The sequence below is a fragment of the Hippichthys cyanospilos genome, chromosome 2 (genome assembly GCF_059441005.1).
Source record: "Hippichthys cyanospilos isolate Australia breed blue-spotted pipefish chromosome 2, RoL_Hcya_1.0, whole genome shotgun sequence".
NCBI lineage: Eukaryota > Metazoa > Chordata > Actinopteri > Syngnathiformes > Syngnathidae > Hippichthys > Hippichthys cyanospilos.
Genome location: NC_142370.1, coordinates 24,556,733 through 24,577,113, shown reverse-complemented (window position 1 = coordinate 24,577,113; position 20,381 = coordinate 24,556,733). Strand labels below are relative to the sequence as shown.

At 39.9% G+C, this 20,381-nt stretch overlaps 2 protein-coding genes across 2 annotated transcripts; one reads left to right on the top strand and one right to left on the bottom strand.

Annotated features, from left to right (window-relative positions):
• Positions 1–318: 318 nt before the first annotated feature.
• Positions 319–6,247, bottom strand: peds1b (plasmanylethanolamine desaturase 1b). The gene is made up of 6 exons (XM_088408562.1): positions 6,050–6,247; positions 4,993–5,112; positions 4,813–4,904; positions 4,579–4,723; positions 4,106–4,318; positions 319–4,030 (listed from the first exon to the last, which is right to left on the bottom strand). Exons 1-6 carry the CDS (start codon positions 6,183–6,185, stop codon positions 3,909–3,911), a joined length of 828 nt encoding a protein of 275 aa, XP_088264688.1. The 5' UTR covers positions 6,186–6,247; the 3' UTR covers positions 319–3,908.
• Positions 6,248–7,812: 1,565 nt separating this feature from the next.
• cebpb (CCAAT enhancer binding protein beta) lies at positions 7,813–9,545 on the top strand. The gene has a single exon (XM_088408661.1). The coding sequence runs from the start codon at positions 7,961–7,963 to the stop codon at positions 8,828–8,830; it is 870 nt and encodes a 289-aa protein (XP_088264787.1). The 5' UTR covers positions 7,813–7,960; the 3' UTR covers positions 8,831–9,545.
• The last annotated feature ends 10,836 nt before the right edge of the window (positions 9,546–20,381 follow it).

Below are 20,381 nucleotides of genomic sequence, written 5' to 3'. Positions count from 1 at the left end.
CCCACATTCCCAAAAACATGCTGGGTAGGTAGACAGTATAGAACACTCCACGTTGCCCTTATGTGTGTTTAAGAGTGTAGTTTGACTCTGTGGCCTACAATTGGCTCGGGGCCAGTTCAGGGTGTACCCCACCTACTGCCCAAAGACAGCTCCAATAGGCTCAAGCACGTCTGTGGCCCTAGTGGGGATAAGCAGCTAAGGAAATGGATGAGGTGGATACTTTAAGAACAATTCATTAAATCTGTCTTTTTTTTTTTAATTCACCATAAGTTGCTTCCATTTGCGTTAAAAAAAAATAATAATTGAGAGAAACTGGTATAAGTACTGAACTTTTATTTAGTTTACTTATAAATAAACAGTTTAATACATTATACACATTGTACATCTATCTCCCCAAAGGGAGATAACAAAAAGGCATCAAGGTATATTATTGTGATATCTAAAATTTGCCTTGCCTCACAGAAGGGGCAACGTCACGTCAGTACATGAGATGTTTTACCATTTTGGTGATGGAGTTGACAGTAACTCAAATCAAGAACCCGCCGATAAGGCAATTTTATATCCATGTCAACAGAAATTATCTGCAGAAAGCATGTCAAAATATACGACTGGCTGGCTGACTAACCACCTAACACTAATCTAATGGGAGTACCCTGCAGCAGAAAGACACTGTCATAAATTCAATGAGATGCTGCGTTGAAACCACTTTAAGTTGAAACTGTTTCATGTCAAACAACTGGATAATTAGCCTGAATCCTACTTTAAACCAGAATCAATATATGAACCCCAAATACATTTCAATGAGTTGTGGGGTGTTATAAATTCCTAACCTTCGCAGCAGCTTATTTCTATTAAGCCTCCTTCAAATGTCCCCACAAAAAAAGCGATACACTGCTACATTGTAATCCATACGCCAAAATCTACCATCTGCCCGAGTGCTCCAAACACAAGCGACATCCACTGATCAGCATCACTTTATAGCACATACGTACAAAGCAGCTTCTCACAATATTCTACAAGCATGATGAAATCTACAGTAAGTGTGTTCTTCTTGCTGTTGACCTACACTGAAGACAAATAAAGGTTGCAGCAGCATAAATTTGACCGAAAATGGTGTACTGAACTATAAAACCACTTACAAATACCTAAAATACAAACAGAATCCTTACATTAATGGCAACATTTTGTCAATACGGCGATTGCCAACCATTAGTCTGCTGTGAGAAATCATCCAATGTCACTTATTTTTGTCACTTTGTTTTATTTACATTTGTTATTCATTCGAAAAATTCCTCTGGTTACCTGTCCAAGCCTGACATATCTAGTCTGAACAATGAAAACATTTCCAAGTAAGTGGCAGACAGTACAAACACTTATCCTGTTGCAACTCACCGACAGAATAAGTTGACCTCCTGCTAATATATCTACTTTGTCTTCAATTTGACAGAGTGAGTCCATTCGTGTGTAAATCGAGACCAGAGGCTCATGCTTTCGGAATTCAAACACTTTCGTTTGCTGTTGTGCTGTGACATTTTTCTAAATGGCTACCTCTGCCCAGTAAAGACTGGGAAAGCCTGTTGGAATAGCTGTTCCCACTGGTAACCCTAAATTTGATTTTAGTCAAGTACAAAAGATTTGAATCATGGAATACTACATTGTATAAAAAGATGCCGCTATCTCTAAACAGCCCCCGTGCCACAACGATCAAGCTTTTCAACCTGGTTGTTGGCCAGGATGCTCCTTGGAATGAAAACACAGTTTATGTAGGTAGTTCAATCATGAGACCCGACGGGTCAACAATGTGAGGTTTTCAAACGCGCCACAAATCATAGCGCCCTGCTCAGTGGCTGCGTTCGACAAATGAAAGGAGAAGCATTCTACCGCTTGCATCTGCTAAACGTACTGTAATACATGCAACGATTGTGTTACGTCTTCAGTAATAGTACAGTATTTGTTTAACGATGCATAATTAAAGGTGACATCTCCATTAGCGCTTCCGAAAACCCACTGTAAACGCTAAAAAAGAAAGAAAGGCATTTGATTCAAATTCCGACGAGTTAAGACATGAAGTTACACTGCATAGTCATTTGCTGTACAACACGCTTACAAATTACTCACAAAAGCATTACAAAAGAAAAAAGCTTCGCACTTGTGACTTGATGACTTAATCGCATCTGTCACTGAAGCCCTTACAACGTCACCTCGGTACAGTGGTGCCTTGAGATGAGAGGGCCCCAACTTACAAGTGTTTTAAAGCGATACGAAATCAGTATTGTGGCAGCGAGTCAATTCAAGAACTGGTGAAAGGCATATCTTCCTTATCCTCTATTAAAAATGTATCATCGTATTGAGTCACTTAGAAAGCAGTAGAGGTACATCTGTTCTTCTTTTGAGTCTACATGCCCATATTATACTGCATCTCAGATTGCCAAGGCGAGCACACCGCATCATGAAGCACAAACTGTTTTGACTCTTTACATTCTACTGAATTATGACTATGCTTTTCCTTACCAAACTACAGATTTTTGTCCGTTTTGTGTGTGTGTGTGTGTGTGTGTGTGTGTGTGTGTGTGTGTGTGTGTGTGTGTGTGTGTGGGGGGGGGGGGGGTCTAGTTCATAGCCTTTATTGACTTCATTCGGCAAAGATGGTCTTAAATACAAATCTGGCAGGGCACCACTGTACTTGACACACTGGCGGGAATGGAATTTTATCCCACACCATAAAAAACATGTCATCTTTCACTCATCTGTGTAAAACTTCAAGATGAGTTGGACAACACATATTGCTGCAAAAAGAGCGGAGATACAAACAACATGTGGCATGTGTAAGGCAGCTAGGAAAAAAAAAAAAAAAAAAACGACGATTGACATGACATAGGCTGAAGCACTCAGGCCACTCCGTTGGGTACAACAAGATGACTTAACATTACATCTTAACTCAAAATTTTGTTGAAAAAGCTACTACGTATTTACTTTAATGTTGTTGTTTTTCTTTTCCTATGGTAAGTTGGGCATTTGGTTAAATGGCAGGCATTCATTTTAAAGACAAGTCAACTTTTAATATAATGCACTCTATTACAACATCTGTTTAATGTTAACACAAGGTAAGCTAAAAAAAAAGAGAGAGAGAGAGAGAGAGAAAATAGAAAAAACACATTTGAGATTTTTTTTTTCACTCTACAAGTGACCAGTCAGCATTTTAAAATGACAGACTGCATTTTACGTGTGCGAGCCATTTCCGTTGCATGAATTGCAAAGGAAGATTTTTCTGGTCATTTAACTTTTTTGTTTACTCTTTTTGTTGAGTCATCTGTCATTAAGAGTCTTTTCGGAGTTTACTAATTATAGTCTTGCTGTCTAGTGGTTTACATGAAACGTCTGGAAACGACAATAAATATGGTTTGGGTATTAGTCTGACATAACAGTGGCTGTGCAGCCAAAAATGTGCAAGGTCAAAAAATGTAACAGTAATTATTCATCAATTTGTTCTTTTGCTATCGAAATGGGCTCAGCTTTTTCTCTCCACAATCAAAAAGGTATTTGCAAGGGCGCAAGTCAATAAAGACTTCCCCGATCAGCATGAGCAAAGCAGCAAAAAATGGACTCCAAATTAGCAGCCAAATTTTGTTGCTGATTCCCTCATTTGTGCAACTCTCCTTTAAAAGCGATCTAACATGGTTTACTGTGTAGCAGTTTCAGAAAGTGAGCAGTTATTCTTGTGAAAATATTTTGCCGTTTGAAATGACGAGCTCCACTGTGAATAATGAAAAAAAGAATCCTCTAGAAAAATGGAAAATGTGCAAGAGTTAAAGCTATGGCATCAGAACCTGTTAGTTTGCCTTGCTATGGATTACGGCAAGGCAAGACGGGGGGATTTTTCTGAGGTAGGGTGAAGTTAGCCTGTGGTGTTACTTGACTTTATGAGCCCATTTGAGATCATCGGCTCTGGGTTTCTCTCCTGTGACTCCCTGGATAAGATCCTCCAGGTTCTTCCAGAAGCCCACCTTCTCCAGAGGGTAATTGAGCCAACCTGCCAACCGGTAAATTCTGTGACAAAACTGAAGCAGCTGCAGGGGGCAAGCATATACCGTATAATAAGGCAAACCTGTGGTGATGCAGAAGTACGTCTCGTGCGGGGAGACGTGATGGATGCGGTGGTGCTTGCGGGGAAGGATGATGTGGCAGTCTTGTAGAAACACCACCCAGCGTGGAAGGCCGAAGTAGGTGTGAGACCACTTGTGAATCTGGTTGGTGAGCGTCACAAAGATGCCAAGTGCAAACAGGTAGCAGTACCACGGATAGAGATGGTAGATCTCCGCTACAAGCAAAAGATCAAATAAGGTCCCCGTATGAGGTAGGAAAATTTGTTTATGCACGGACTCAGTCTCCGGTTGAGCTTTTCTCCATGGACAACACTAGTATAGTCAGTACATACTGTAGAGTAGATACGAGAGGTGGGTATACAGATTGGCTGCAATGTTAAAGAATTATCCAAAAGTCCTTCGGACAAATTTGTTTGTGGAATTGCATGGCGTGCGGGGTCAAGTGCTCTCCTGGGCCAACTTGAAAAGTACTCACCAGGGGAGAGGGTGACAAAGTTGAAGGCCATGTTGGCGAGCGGAACGATGGTCAACATGCAGTTGTCACCGTTGGTCTCAATGAAGTCGTGACGGGTGATGGCCGTGGGGTCAATGTGGTGCTCTCGGAATGGTCGGATAAAAGCCTGCTCGTGGTAGAATGACAGAACATAGACAATGCGTGAAGATAGGAAGAAAAAGTACTCGTGAAAAAGTGCACTGGAGTTGAGATGACCTTTCCAAAAATGGGCAGATCCACCGATCCCCACGTGTCAGCCCCCCAGTGAACAAGCCCTGAGGCAAAGTCCGCCGTGAGGATCCCTGCCACTACACATTTGTTCAAACGGACACACAAGTGGAAAAATCATTGAGTAGAAGTCACTACTGAATGTATATACTTTGAATCACTACTTACCAATACCAAACAGGATGTACCACAAATGCCCCAGGTGGAAATTGGCAAGGAGGTGAATGAAATTGAAGGCCATAAGAGAGAAGCAGAGGAGGACACTAATCCACTCTTGGCATCTTTTGCCTGCAAAAAGAGCAAGTGAACGGCGGCTTATGTTCGAGCGCTTTCAAATTTAGTGGTACCATAAGATGTGAAAATAGTTCTAACCTTTGCTCACTACACACCAAGTGTAAACATTAAACTAAAAGACATAAAAGCAAATTATGTGGTCATTCAATTTCATCCCATCTCTATTTTAAATACAAAATGTATTTGTAACAATATTTAACTGTAGACAAATATTCAACTGTAAAGTGGAACCTAATAGGGAGTGTCACTTAAGCAGCTTGAAGTCTGATAGTGAGCATGCCAAAGGAACACAATCCGACATGACAGCATTTTCTCCAAATCTGCATCCAAAGGTTAACAACCACTTGCAACTAACACACGATGATGTAAACCTCTGCGTGGTTAAATAATTGTTTGCAGCTTACAAATGATAGGCAACGAACCAAATAGTAGTCAAATGTATGCAATGTGCTTCTTAGTGTTTGCTTGCATGCATGTCTAAATCATATTCTTTTTTAAATGAGCGCCGAAAACAGCCAAAAAAAAATACTTTCGTTTGTGGCCTTGCTGCAATTAAACAGCTTAGGGCCAATGCAGCGTTTGTCCTAAGGGGTTCTAACGTGCGCCTGAAGCAGAAAAAAGATTTGTGTAACTGCTGTTTCATGTTTGAAAGGCAAATTCAGCAGTGCACACGGACTCCCAACACAAATTTCAACTACCTCACGTGAATACTATTGTGCAACGAGCACAGTGGGCCAAAAAAAGCACCCACCGCGCTGTCGACAATGGTGTATCTATCAACCGCAGACATGTTTATTTTGTTCGTGTTTGTCGTATTTTTAGGTGTGATTCGGAAACTCCAGTTCGGTACGTAACACCTGGGGATATGGATGACTGTGCCAGAGGAACAAGCCGAGTATTGAGGACGAAGTAGCGACACGCATCGACTCACCTGGCGAATATAAATTGGCCAGTTCTCGGGCACCGGCGTGCTGTGGACCCCACCTAGCCGCGCCTCGCTCGTGTCCAAGCCGCTCGGGGTTTTGTAATTCCCCTCTACACCAGCCCTCGTCCACCATTCTCGCCATTTCTCCACTTCGGGCCCAACCCCTTCGGTTGAGTCTGTCTCTACTTCTCGCCGAGAGCCAACGGAAACGTCACCCTCTCAGCCCACAGAGAGCGTAACGTTTTTGGACCAATCCGAGTGCGAGAGACCGAGGCCAGCAGCCAATTGGCACGCGCAAGGGTTTCGGCGTCTGACCAATGGCATTGCGAAAAGAGAGAACGCATTTCCTGAGTTTGCTGGACCCCACCCGACCTGTTTTAAGAAGCAACTGGCCCTCCTCCGCAACACGATGCCTTGTTGTGAGCATGTACGGCAGATGGCGACAAAACTTTAATTACGCGTTGGCTATAGCGGGCTCATCAACGACGTATGAGGTTCACGTCGAGGGTACTCAATTCAACTTAGTTAAGTACAATATGTAAGACAAAACGCAGCTGTGGTTTCAACTTTTTTCTTATTTTAGATTCATCATTAACTAATGAATGTCACGCACCGTTTTCAAGTGTTGGTTCAATTATTACAAGAGCTTTAAGTTATGTATATAGTCTTTGAAAAATATATTGTTCGACCTGTGTATTAGCGTGCATTTTGCAAGGCCTAGGCGTGCTTAAAAGAATTCATTTCGAACACCATTTAGTAAAGAAAATATACCTCAATCAGAATGTGTTTTTTTTCTACAAATGTAATGATCCGTAGCCATTCATCAACATCAGCTGCGACAAGTAAAACAATTAAACTCGCCCCTAGTAAATGGCTAAATTTGGTTGGAAAATATTTCCGTAAATCAAATCGAAATGCAACCTGCATAGAAAAAGAGCCAATGGTTACATGTGACATTTTGTTTGATTACCTTGCCCTGATTTGAAACGCTAGTTGAATGTAAGGATAACGTCTACTGCGTTCTTTCTTTTACCGCGAGATGGCAGTCAATGTACAGTTCGTTAAAACTTCCCACAAGTCTGACCGCCCTTGAGAAACACAAAAACTACATTTAATCATATAACTTTGCTGTATAACTTTATTCTATGTATTAATGCGTCAAATGTTATTTGGATTTGGACTTCGAGACTTATGTTCTTCGAAGTTTATAGAATCAAAGAAAACGTTACTTTTACTCACTACCCCACAGCTCTCCGAGCCGGACATCATAACTAGAAATGGATTGAGAGAAGGACATCAACAACAAACAGCACAACATGGCTGGGCAAGGAAAAAAAAAAGTGGTTGTGTTTTGGGGGCAAACGGGAGTTGCGTCGTGTCCTGACGTCAATATTACGCAGTGTAATCAAAAAAACACCTAAAAGGCTTTTTGACCGCCTCGTGAAATTTTCCATGACCGTCTTTAGAGGGCGTGATCGGACCAACTGTCAACAAGTGTTGCCGCTCTTGTTGCTTGAGACCCGGTGCCTTCACACAAGTTTATTATCGTGTCGATTGAATGTTTCTCTCTCACTGAGAATGTATATAAAATAACAATAATAGTAAAGGTGAAAAGCATGGAGCTGTGTGCGACTGTTTTTAAACGTGCTCTTGATCACGTCACACACCTGCCGAGCTAAGCCACGCCCATCGGCCCCAATAAAACTTCTCCCGTGACAGGAAGACCTGTCAATTCTTCCCAAATCCACAGCGAGCACAACTTGTCTGCGCCGACTCACCAGGGGGTCCAACAACGCGGGGGGAAAAAAAGGGGGAAAAAGGACAAACAACGAGAAGATTGCGACACTCGAAGACTTTACCGACGTGGGCGCCTCATCAGCCCTCCATGCTGGTGCAATCCGGCGGGTGTTAAGATCCATGGAAGTGGCCGGTTTCTACGACGAGGGCGGTTTTGCTATCCACGCGAGAGACGGCATTATCAACCCCGGCGGCTCGTACTGGAGGCTCGGCGACTCGATGACGGAGTTTGGCATCGAGGAGCGGGAGAGAGCGATCGACTTCAGCGTCTACTTGGATCCGGCGGCCGTGCACGGCTGTCAGCAGCTGGCGGCGGCGCACTCGCACCCTCCGCAGGGCGACGTCTTCTCCGACTTCCTGGCCGAGAACAAGCTCAAGAGAGCGGCCAATTTCAAAAACTACACCCTCCTCAGCGAACTGGAGGCGGCTCAGCGAGACGGGCCGCGGGACCCCCGGGGGGTGCCCTACGGGCTCGGCTACTCCGACTTCCAGGAGACGCGAGTGGACAGCGTGCTGGCCTCGGAGCTGGTTCGCTACAGAGCCGCGGCCAGGGACGACAACCAGGAGGACGTGAAGCTAGAGAACGGCTCGCCCGCCTTCGACATGCGCCCCTACCTGCAGTACCAGTCGACCGGGGGCAGCATGGGCAACATCTCCACGGCGTCCTCCACTTGCTCCAGCCCTCCCGGAACCCCAGCGCCGGCGGGTCAGGGCAGGTCCCCGAGATCCCCGTCTCACGGCGCCAAGCTCTCCGGCGGCAAGGCCAAAAAGCGGCTGGACAAGGACAGTGAGGAGTACAGGCAGAGGCGCGAGAGGAACAACCTGGCCGTGCGTAAGAGCCGCGACAAAGCCAAAATGCGCAACTTGGAGACGCAACACAAAGTTTTGGAACTGGCGGCGGAGAACGATCGTTTACAGAAGAGAGTGGAGCAGCTGTCCAGGGAGCTGGCCACCTTGCGCAACCTACTCTCGGCCACCGGCCAGTGTTAAGACGCCCACCTCGCCCTAAACTGCTCCTCCCGCGGACTCAAAGACGCTGTTCGGAGGATGGAGGGTGGAAGGGGTCATGTGGGGGTGGCGGCACGGACTGCAACCAGTTTACAAGGACACTTGTTTGCAATGAGACTGAAGAAGTGGCTGGCGCAGGTTGCGCCATCACTCGGCATTTTTCTTTTTTGTTTTGTTTTGTCGGACACCTATAGCTTTCTTCTCGTCTAATCGTGTGTATGCAGTATTTTTTTTTCGTCAAGGTTCGACCAAACGCGAGTGGATTTCGACACGAACGTGTGTCGAAGTGGAGCAGAGCCTGCTTGTCAAGCGAAGAGTTGTGCTGCAGTGAAATGATGCAACTCTATGTAATAGCATGGGCAACGGATGAAATAAGTGGAATTATTTAACATCGACGAGGTGAAATGCTTTGATTGTACTTGATATTTTATGGAATTAAAACAATTTCTACTTTGGTCTAAATTTTCACTGGCACATCTTTATTTTAGGATGTTTTTTCGACTGCTGCTGAGGAAGATCTTGTCTGCCATTCTTTTAAAAACTGTGAAAAATACAAGCATCATTTCCCAGTACGTGAAAATAAAATACAACAGCTGTGTTAATAAATGACATAACTGCACCAGTGAGCTTAACGACTGCTTGTCATGCTTTGTTATGATTTATGATTCCAACAATAAATTTGCATACAGTGATAACATTCCTCTTGGCTGAAAAGCTGTGCAAGATTTTTGTGGCCGACCGCCATTTATTGCAAAACGTTCAAATGGCATTCTTGCAAAGAGCAGCAACAGAGTGAGTTCCCCTCGTGTTTACACATTGATTTGACACAAATGTCCTCAGATCTTCGCAGATTATGACCAAGGCGATAGTGCTGAGAGCAGCACATAAAAAAAAAAAAGTCGGCTCGCAGTGCAGAAATGTTAGCTTTATCTGCAGCTCACGGCTCTGTCAATAGTCTGCTGGGTCCACTGGCCTGCAGAGGGGGGTTCAAGGTTGCAGGCAAATTAATCAGCAACTAACCTCCTCACACCAGCCCAGGTCATGCTTCAGCCGCCCATGCTGTATGCCAAGCACAGGCGTTCCCTCGATCCTCCGCAAACCCGTCGAGTGGGAAACACAAGACCCTCATAAAGGGCACTGAAAGCATTTTGAGAGTTTGTTCGGTACCCTTGTAGTTTGAGATTGCAAAATAGTACGTCACAACTCTTATTAGTGCCACACTTCTCCGAGTGATACATGGACCTTAAACTGGATGTGGAGGGTATCAAACAAATGCTCTTCTGAGCATTTTTTCGACATTTGTTTTGTCTAGTTTGAGGTCTGTGTAGTAAGGCGCTCTTTCTCCTGATTAGTTGGTCAACTAGTGCTTCAGTAGGAACATGTCTTGCTCCAAGCTAAAGTAGTGTAATTAGCATGAGGAGATGTAGTGGAAAGCAATACAAGACAGTGATGCTACTGTGTTGAGTGTCCTTACTGGTGAAGTCCAACAGCATACTTGTACATGAACCATAACCTGGATATCAAGGATATTTACAAAATGGGCTAATTGAGAAAGCCAAGCATGCCAAAGGTGGCGCTAGTCATGGAAAAAGCATTGTTAATAAGACGCAAGCGTTCTAGAGTGATGACTATGGCAGAGAAAACTACGTAGACCTTCAGCAAAAGCGTTAAATTTCAGTTAATTCCCAATTCCACTCTGACTATCTGCTCCAATTTCTGGTGGGATCAGTGAGTTTGTTTTTTTAACTCGCTGATCTGTGATCTGTGTCATCAGATTATGGTGATTTCAAATATACTGGACTGGGTCACAGAGCAAAAATTGCTTGAGTTTTGAGTTTCATGAATACCAGTGGAAACTTTGCAAAAAAGAGCCTTCTAAAGAGCATAGTTTTTTTTTTCACACGCACTTATGTTGCACACTTGCAAGTACCATTTGTCTAAATTGTGCGTTTCTATGTAATTTGGGGTTATTGTTCTGTTTTTCTGGGATTTCTCTTTCACATACATGAACTGATTCTTCATTGGTGATTTTTGAAGAATTGTTTGGGTTTGTTTGAATTTTGGGGCTCCCCACTTAAAGTGCAGCAATTGCTTGTCCATCACCGTACTAAAGTCCAGTTAACACAACTCAAAGTGAGAATTAAATTTGACACAAAGTGTATGTTTTAATGCAGAACATTCACAGACCTTTTATTGTAACAGAAACTTAAATAGTTTAGTTGAAGAACATACAAAAGAAAACATTTCAAATATTATTTGACGACAAGTTGACAATAAAAAAAAATATATATATATTCCTCTATTTATCTTTCAAGTGGCGATCTGAAAGGATTGAGTTACTATTAACCCTTGTGGAGAAATTCACTGCAAAATGATGTCAGTCCCAAACAACGAACGCACGTTCCCTCTCATTTTATTTGTATTATTTATAAAAAGGAATTGTGCAATTGGGTTCACATGAGGTATTATACACGTTTAAGTTTTGAATATTTACATACAGCATCAGCATTTAGACTACACATGAATATCATCCCACACAGTGTGGATATGTCAGAAGAATAATCCATTCCACCCATATAACAATGGCTTAGATGCTTAAAACGAAACATGCCTGTATGTCGAGCAAGTACTTCTTTGATGTTTCCAATCTGTTTTTGTTGTTGTTGTTGTTTTTCTGCAACAGCAAAAACATGGTGCTTGCAAGACTGATGAAAACCTTAAGATGTTTATCAAAGGTGCCACGCTGTCCCAATAAGGTTCTCACAGCAATTTTTGCTGCTAGATAACATTTTGTGTCTGTGCATCCGTTATATTGCATGTTTTCTGGTTTTGAATTATCTTTATCTTTTATGAGGTGATCGTCGCAAGTACAGCGTTTTCATTGGTCAAGATTGATTCTATCGTCACAGCTCTGATTGGCTCGGCCGAGCAGATAATTCATAAAACTAAACAGGGTGTTGTCACCGTAATAATGTTTTTTCAAAAGGTTTGACCCCTACCCCTTTACCGAGCCATCAAACAAGGGTGTAATTGGCCAGATTTATGGATTATATTTCTGAAACAAGTATGAAATGTATGCACTCTGGCAGTTGTACAAAGGAAGCGCAACATGTTCACTTGTAGCATTTTATTATGGTTGTTCTACAGACGTAGAGTTACGTACACAGGTCTACTGTCATGCCTAACGTAGTATAGTTGTCCCATTGATTTGCCAAACTATTACAGAGTAAGATACAGTATTCTACTAGCATGCCTTAATCATTGAACCGGTGTGCTTAATTGTCTTACTGGTGATGGCAAAGAGGGAAATGGTACGTGGAGCTTGAAGATAAGTTTGTAGTAGATGAAGTTTTTCTGTGGAATTCGGCGAGGCCTCCCACACAGCAACACAGCAAAAATGCGATCCGTCCCAAGCAAGCAAAGCAATGACCGGACAGAAGATAAAGCTGCTGGCAGGGGACCTGGTGGGATGTGGAGGTGAGCGTTGACAACTCCAGTTGGGGGGTGTTGCAAACACAATAGAGAGGAAAAACCACCTCTGCTAGTTTTTCAGGAGAGTCCACTTTCACCTTAGAGGCCTGCAACAGGACTGCCTTTGACTCTCTTAACAAATCAAGCACTGCTTGTTTCTTCATGTATTGCAAGGAGAGCTCCATGCTCAGTGTCATACAGCTCAGAGCTATATTGGGCAATAAGTTCCCCACCCACTTTTGAAAAAGTAATTGCTATTGTGTGTGTGTGTGTGTGTGTGTGTGTGTGTGCACCGCATTAGGACAACATCTGAGATGGACAAAATGAAAAGTTAGTGAGAATGTGCAAGCTTTCTAACAAAGGGACGCTGTAAATGAGAACTTTTATCTTCTGAATTTAGGAGTATTGTTATTTGAAGCTCATAGAATGAAACTAAAATATTCATGTTAATGGCACTTGTAGACCAAATTTACAGTTTTGTTTTGTTTTGTTTTCAAATTTGAGTCCATTTCCGGCTCATACAGTACCTTGCTTTGTTTTGAGATAGCTGCATGGTGGCAGTCAACGCGATTGAATTCACTCCTCAGCAAGCAGCGGTTTGGCAGAGAGGGAACACTTTTTGAAAAAGAGTTTTCAAACTGTTTAAAGCCACTCCCTGGTGAAATCTACAAAGACAATCACACATTGTGTATAGTCACTACCAGGAAAGTTCACTTAGTTCAGTACTACCCATGACGTAAAACACTGCAGGCACACTTAAAAAATAGCATCCATAATCCGAGAATTAGAACCCTTTAAGCCGTGGCCATTTGAACATCAACAGTGCAGCAACACACGTAAATAGAGAATATAACAACACAGACCTACATTTTTTTATCATCTGCGAAAAAATATTAAGATGGCTAAATTAACCAGTTTTAATGAAGTGGAAAATTGTGATCATCTCCTCCATCTTGATGTGTCTTAAGTCTATTTAACGGGCGCTGAGATGCACTAACTCAAAGCCACACAAGCGCAATTAATTCATCATATCGCACACTTTATTCATTTCTTTATTTTTTATTCATTTACAGTCTATTGTAATTGTTATTACTTTATGTTTTTCATGAAGTACATATAAGATAGACTGCGGTTTTTCTTATTATAGTTTTTCTCTGTCGCTTTGGCACATTTTTCAGATCGAAGTTGAATTTCTCAAATCTACTTGTTCCTTGTTCACATCATTCTATCGCTGGGCCATATCAAAAAGCAGTTTCTTATTTACTTGAACAAGATGATTATGGGTAGTATTCGGAGAATATTCCATGTCCTACTAAGCAAATTTTAAATATTCTACCAACAAAGTAAATTGTCCCAAGACCAAGTCTAAAAAAAAAAGAAAGACGAACAACCTAAAACCAAGTAGGGGAAAGAAATGCTTGATAAAGAACAATTACCTAATAGGTCTGGAGACCCCCCTAATGACCAAAGTCATTCTCAAATAAAATGGTCAAATGAAATTTAAAATGGATTTAAGTCATATTTTTGTTTCATTACTATTTCATACTCTAATTGTGGGAATATTTGTTTTCATAAGCATAATATTTCAAATGGCATTTTCTATTAAAGCAATGCGTGTCCCACAAAATACACTCAACGCTATTACCATAACCTTTTGAGCAGTGTAGTAGAAGAAGTAGAACAAGAACAAGAAAAAGAAGAAAGCAGCGAATCACATGATAAGCTGGGCTTGATATCCAAAAGAATGGGAATAGCAAAGAAATATCATCTCTTCTTTCAGTTTTTTTTTTTTTTTTTTGTTAAAAACACAATTAGTAACCCAAACCCTGAAACGTATTTGATTAGAATATGACAATTACTTTTTGAAATATTTTCTTCACCTATTTACATAAATAAGTTCGCCCTCCTGAACAAATAACCGCTATTTAAACAGCTCACTTCTACTCCTGAAAGAAAGCTGGAGGCGTGCTGGAGCCCTAAGCCAGCCATCTTCAGTCAGGAGGCGTGTTACACTCTGAACTGCTTGCCAGCCAATCGCAGGGCGATCAAAGAAGAACAACAGTCATTCACACAAACACACAGCAAATAAATCATGTCATAAAAATGCTACCATTGATCTCTAAGGTGGAATAATCAAGCCTTTGATATTTTATTCGCCTATTTTTGATGAACATGTAGCAGAAAATCCAAAAAGTGAAGGTGAAGAATTTTGAAGCCCAATTAAATGACATTTTATTCTGGGTTGACCCAAATGTACAATTCGCTGTTGTTTTCCTATATTATCTATTGCATATGTCGTGTTGATCAAAATACATTACAATGAGTTTGTGAAGGACTGTCTCACACCCCACATTTGGGCAGTCTTAATATGCACAATGGTTGAACATGGTTAAATGCATCTCCAGAAGACAACGTTTTCTCTGGCATATCTTGATTTTTTTTTCTAATGAAGAAAGTTACCCAATGATCACTTTTCTGAAATTCCTCACAGCAAGTGAAAATAATTGATTTCACATACTCTTTTTTTTTTTTTTTCAGGCGTCTATTTGAAAAGGAGATTGCATTACATTCACATGTATTGGGTTTTTTTTTTCCACGCTGTGATGAGGTCTTGTTTTCCATTTTCACTTTCTGTATCAGAATGATGGCAACGACTTACGGGTGTGAACTGTAAGCTTGAAATTGACTTTTAACCACGGTCTAGCAACATGGTGTTATTTGCAATTTAGACTAATTATGATCAAAATTTCAGTGTCACTTCACACCAGAGCCACTGCTATGCAAAATGACACAAAGACTTGTTGTCCTGATGGCTATGACATGCTCAGTGTGTGCGATATTTACTTTTGAGTGATGCACTAAGCATTTTGAGAGACATGATGGCTTCTGCAAGGGAACCATGACGTGTTTGCTCTTTGTCGACATTGTTTGGAGAAATGTGCATCCCGCTTTGCAAATTTGAATTCTGTTCTGAAAAATGTACCAAAACAACAAAGAATTAAAAAAAAAACTGTACAACTAAAGTACAAAATTTTTTATTGTGTACTTTTTGTGAATGAGGCTCGAACGGATTAATAGTATTAATGTTCAATTCAACAGTGAAAGATAATATGGTCTTAAGTGTCCAACATATAATATCTCAACTTATAAATAGCACAATTGCACAAAATTTTCATTTTACATTGGGCTTTTAATTTTTTCCAGGGCTCCAGACAACAGAGAATGCATTTCTCTTTGAGGGATCGCCGCTTGAATAATAAATCAACTTGATTGTTTGGCATACTCGCACACTGTTGTTTTTAATTCTGTGTGTGAACTGATTAATTATACGTATTGATTGTCTGCTCATTGTCGCTACTTATTAATTATGACAAGACAATAATTACAGCTGGGCAAAACCAAAGTAAACAATGGCTTGCAATAACAACTGGCTCTTAAAAACACATATTACTGTGCTGTGAATGTTTGGCTCCCATTCAAACATTTGAGGAATTCCTAGTTTTTCCTATGCAAAGACCCCCATTCGTGTTCCCTAATATCCTCAAGCTTTCTTTTCCTTGCTTCTTGCTCAAATACTGACAGGAGACAGGGAATTTCCCACACATCATGACCTCCTTGCTTCAAAGTTTAGCCCAGCCTCCTCTCCTCATTTTACCGTCAGTGGGCAGTGTTTGTCCGTAACCTCGTGTTGCATCACAGCCCCTCTCAAGCCAACAGACCTCCCGAGGAAAAAAAAAAAAAAAACTCTGACAATACAGTGCAAACAAGCAAACACACACCTGGCACTCAAGTGTGGTAACACTTATAATATTTATCACTTATATGAGCACATTGCTCCTAAAATAGCTAAATACGGATACTTATACTTGAATCAGATAGATAGATAGATAGATAGATAGATAGATAGATAGATAGATAGATAGATAGATAGATAGATAGATAGATAGATAGATAGATAGATAGATAGATAGATAGATAGATAGATAGATAGATAGATAGCAAGACGTGGCAGACCAAATAATGAAAGAAGCATATGTTTTGCATTTTTATAACCGTTTAGGCAACAAATATTTGAATAAATATAATGCAGCCACATATGTAACCAGGCAACGTATCAATATTAACATACATACATAAGTTATTCATAATATTGAGTGATATTACCGAACAAAACACACTATAACATCGACAACCGGAATTTGAAAACTGTAGGTCCTACATCCACTCGGTTCCCCATGAGAGCTCCTGGGAATAATGTCCATACAGTACACGATAATATTCATTCTGTGTCAAAAGACAAATGTAGAGTAATATTATATAAGTTATAGAGACTGAAAACAAAATGTATGTCTTAAATGACTTCTCGTTCTATTTTTTGCAAACAAACCAAATAAGTTCCCAAAACACAGTTATTTTTAGTCTTTGACGTGTGAGTAAAAATAAACAACACTTGAGATTCCGATCTAAAACACTGCAAACGCATAACTGTAAAGTTGCAAAGCAGAAAAGTAAATACATTTCCAAGTCCGACCCTCCCTATAAAATCTCATTTGAAGAAATTGTAATAAATTAGATAAGCATCTTACATGAATAACTACTGTGTATACTGTAATCTCACAGTCCTTCTTGGGTGATAGCCGACCTTCATATAATTTTTACTTCATGAGTACGCCTTCACGAGGGAAGTATCCTATTTTTGACAGTGATATTTGATGACATATTGATGAATTGTAACACACCCAATACATGTAAAACATCAGATGGAGAAGTGCATGATCAGTTGACATTTAAAAAATAAAAATGAAAATGTAGTAACAAGCTGGTCACATATTCAACAGTCATTTGAACAGTTAGTGGATAGAAGCATGAGCGGTATAAATGCTCTTAAAATATAACGATGTCCGTTAATTATTTCCCCTTTCATTTTTGCCCCCCAAAAATGGGAGTACAATAAGTACATTTGTATTCCAGTGATGCCCCAACTATTTGTGAATTTTTGATTTGGTGATTTGCCATGTTCGAATTCAGTTGCGTGCGCAAAATGAAAGGAGCACCGGATATCCTGAACATGGCTTGTAACGGGAAGCTCGAGCATCTGAGCTACGGTAAACGGCCATGAACATGATCTGTCTTGAAGTGAACCAAAGTTTCAACATCGCTATCCACTTCTGCTATTTGGCCGAAGATGACAGAGAACGCAAAACTGAGGAGCAGAAGTAACTTGTGGTCACTAGGCAGCAAGCATCTCTGCCCACTTATTGTGTAACATCAGACCATCTTTGCAACATGAACGTTAGTATGAATATCAAAGACCCGTGCTAATCTTTATTTGCTCACACGCTTGATTGGTCCTCGATGCAGATTCTCGACCTAGCATGTATGTCAAGGGAACTACGTCTAATTGAATCTAATTTATTTATTTAGATTATTTGAACGATATAAACTCCCTATTAAGTGAATATAAAAATGGTCTACGTTTGACATATATGAATCAATTGACAAAACAAGCCCCGACAAGTCAAATGAAATATTTTCTTACAAGATGCTGTACGCTCCCCCGCTAGTCTCGAGGCAGCATTATGACTGATATATCGTTTTGTGGAATATGAATTGAGATGGATAAAAACAGACCGATTTTGTTGCTTAATTCATACTCAACAAACAAAACTTGAATCTGAATACTGGGTTGGGACTCGTAAAGTCACACGGGAAATTTACGGGATATAAAACGTTTGACTTAATTCCTCTTTGCTGATTATTTTGATGGTAAAGATCGGCTGGAAGGAACGTTTAGCATCTGAAAGCGTCTTAAGCGACAAACTGCTCCCTATTGTAATTGGAGTTGAACTGAGTTCACTGCCACCGTACTGTGATCGTCAAAGCAAAAATCTGCGGATGATGCCCTGTATCAAAACTACAATTTAAAATCTGGGTCACAAGGCAAGACTGTACATATTTCAAACCCAAACGACAAACTTCTAATTTCATTGCAAATTCAATACAAGGTGTTAGGGTGACATGGGTGAATGCGCTATCATCATTGATATTGGTCAACTGTCATTTGAGTAAAAATCATTAGAATTGTGACTATTCCGGCAAGGTGTGGTTTCTTCTAATGTAGAAAACATCCACACTCAGCACATACGATATGAGTCAACGGTGAACGCCGACTTGTCATCCAAACTCCATGTACTCTTGGCTGACATGCTACTATTCTGACAGGATCATTGCTTTGTTCCTCCTAGAAAACTCCTAAGTTACCAGATACGCTATGTAATGAAAAAAACATCCTGTTTTATCTTGACAAGCAGGCCTCATCGATTATGAATATAATGGAAGTGAAAAATATGTTCCATGTGAAGCTAAGACATAACAAGAAGGACTGCAGTAATTTATACTCATGCAATCATTCAAGTATATTGGTTTGTTTCTTTTCATTCCCATAGGTTCAGGGTTAGGGTTAGGAAATTTGCTCCGGATCCCTTGTAAAAAGACCACTGCGTGTGTCTTTTTTATGCATTTAGTAGACAAATGCTACTGTTCTATAAAATTAAAAAATAAAAAGATCACAGGAAATCATGTAAATTGATCGACTGGTTTATTGACTTTAAAGATTGAGCCTCACTCTTAAGTGCCTGGGTTAGTTGCTGTAAACTTCAAAATTTTATGATGGTAGTCGTTGCACTTTAAATGGCAAGTGAAAATACATTTATTTCATGACTAAATAACAACATTGTAAATAATGTCATTCTTGGTCAAATCTTTCATATCAAAAGACACTAAGACATATGTAAACACATTTAATTTTTTTTTCTTGTTAAATTAAATTGTTAAAACAACAGCGACAGCCTCATTTGTTATGCATGAAGGAACGTGAAATTTTAGGGAATCTAAACTAAGGCTTTCACAGGAATAAAACATTTATCTATTCAGACTGTGCTACTACTTACACTTATTAAGAGTATCATATTCCAGTAGATTTTTCGCAAAATCCTAAATCTAATTCAAACGCGAATGAGAATGCACTTAATGCACCACATTACTATTTACTAATGTATGGACGGAAACCTCTATCAAGCTAATGAAAGCTCACATAAAAATATAATGACATAAAAAGAGACAAATAAAAAACATTGCTTGATGATTACATGACATCCAAATGAAATCTCTTGGGCAAATGAAGCTTTTCCAAGTAGAAAAGCTGCACATACAGTATTTACAAATAATTGACAACCAAATCTGGAATAGAAACAGCTAACAGATTAAAGTTGAAAGTGATGCCCAAATATTATTAAAAATGATCATACAAAATACTACCTCCTCTTGCTGAGGGAAGGTGCAAATTTATTGATGTGACCCAGGAGAACTCTGTAAATAAACATGCCAAAACAGCCCAAAATATGCAGAGCACAGGGAAGACAAAAAGGGGAGGGAAGGGGAAAAAAAAGGAAAAATCGGAGAAAGAGGTCAAACTCTTGCTTCTTTTTGTTTATCCAATTAGATGTCGCAACAGCAAGTCCCTTGTATAAGTTTATTTACAATACAATCATGAAATGAAGAAAGTATTCTCTTTTATGTTTCAAATTGTCTGACATTATCTTATAAATGAAAAGCAAATTAAAAAATTGAAACTTAAATTTATTTGTAAACCGATTTGGTAGATTACGAAGATTGTTCCTTTGCCTCACAATTTTAAGGGGGCCCACGCATTTAGATAAATGATTGATTTAAATAGGGAATATGAAGCTAAGTGACAATGACTCGAATTATTGTATTTGCTAACTATATAAATTCCCAGCAAATAAAGCTAAATATATTGGCGTTACATGCACACGTATATAAATAAATATATAAATATATAAAAATATATATAAATATATAAAAATATATATAAATATATAAAAAATATATAAAAAATATATATATAAATATATATATATATATATATATATATATATATATATATATATATATATATATATATATATATATATATATATATATATATATATATATATATATATATATGAAAACACACACACGCGCACACGCACACACACAC

What these genes read in the sequence shown, in the direction of transcription:
- peds1b (XM_088408562.1), bottom strand. Translation starts at nt 6,185, where the DNA reads ATGGCGAGAATGGTGGACGAGGGCTGGTGTAGAGGGGAATTACAAAAC. An exon ending in ATCTGCCCATTTTTGGAAAG is followed by an intron (nt 4,724 to 4,812) that starts GTCATCTCAACT and finishes TACCACGAGCAG; the next exon opens with GCTTTTATCCGACCATTCCG. An exon ending in GTACTTCTGCATCACCACAG is followed by an intron (nt 4,031 to 4,105) that starts GTTTGCCTTATT and finishes ACCGGTTGGCAG; the next exon opens with GTTGGCTCAATTACCCTCTG.
- cebpb (XM_088408661.1), top strand. Translation starts at nt 7,961, where the DNA reads ATGGAAGTGGCCGGTTTCTACGACGAGGGCGGTTTTGCTATCCACGCG.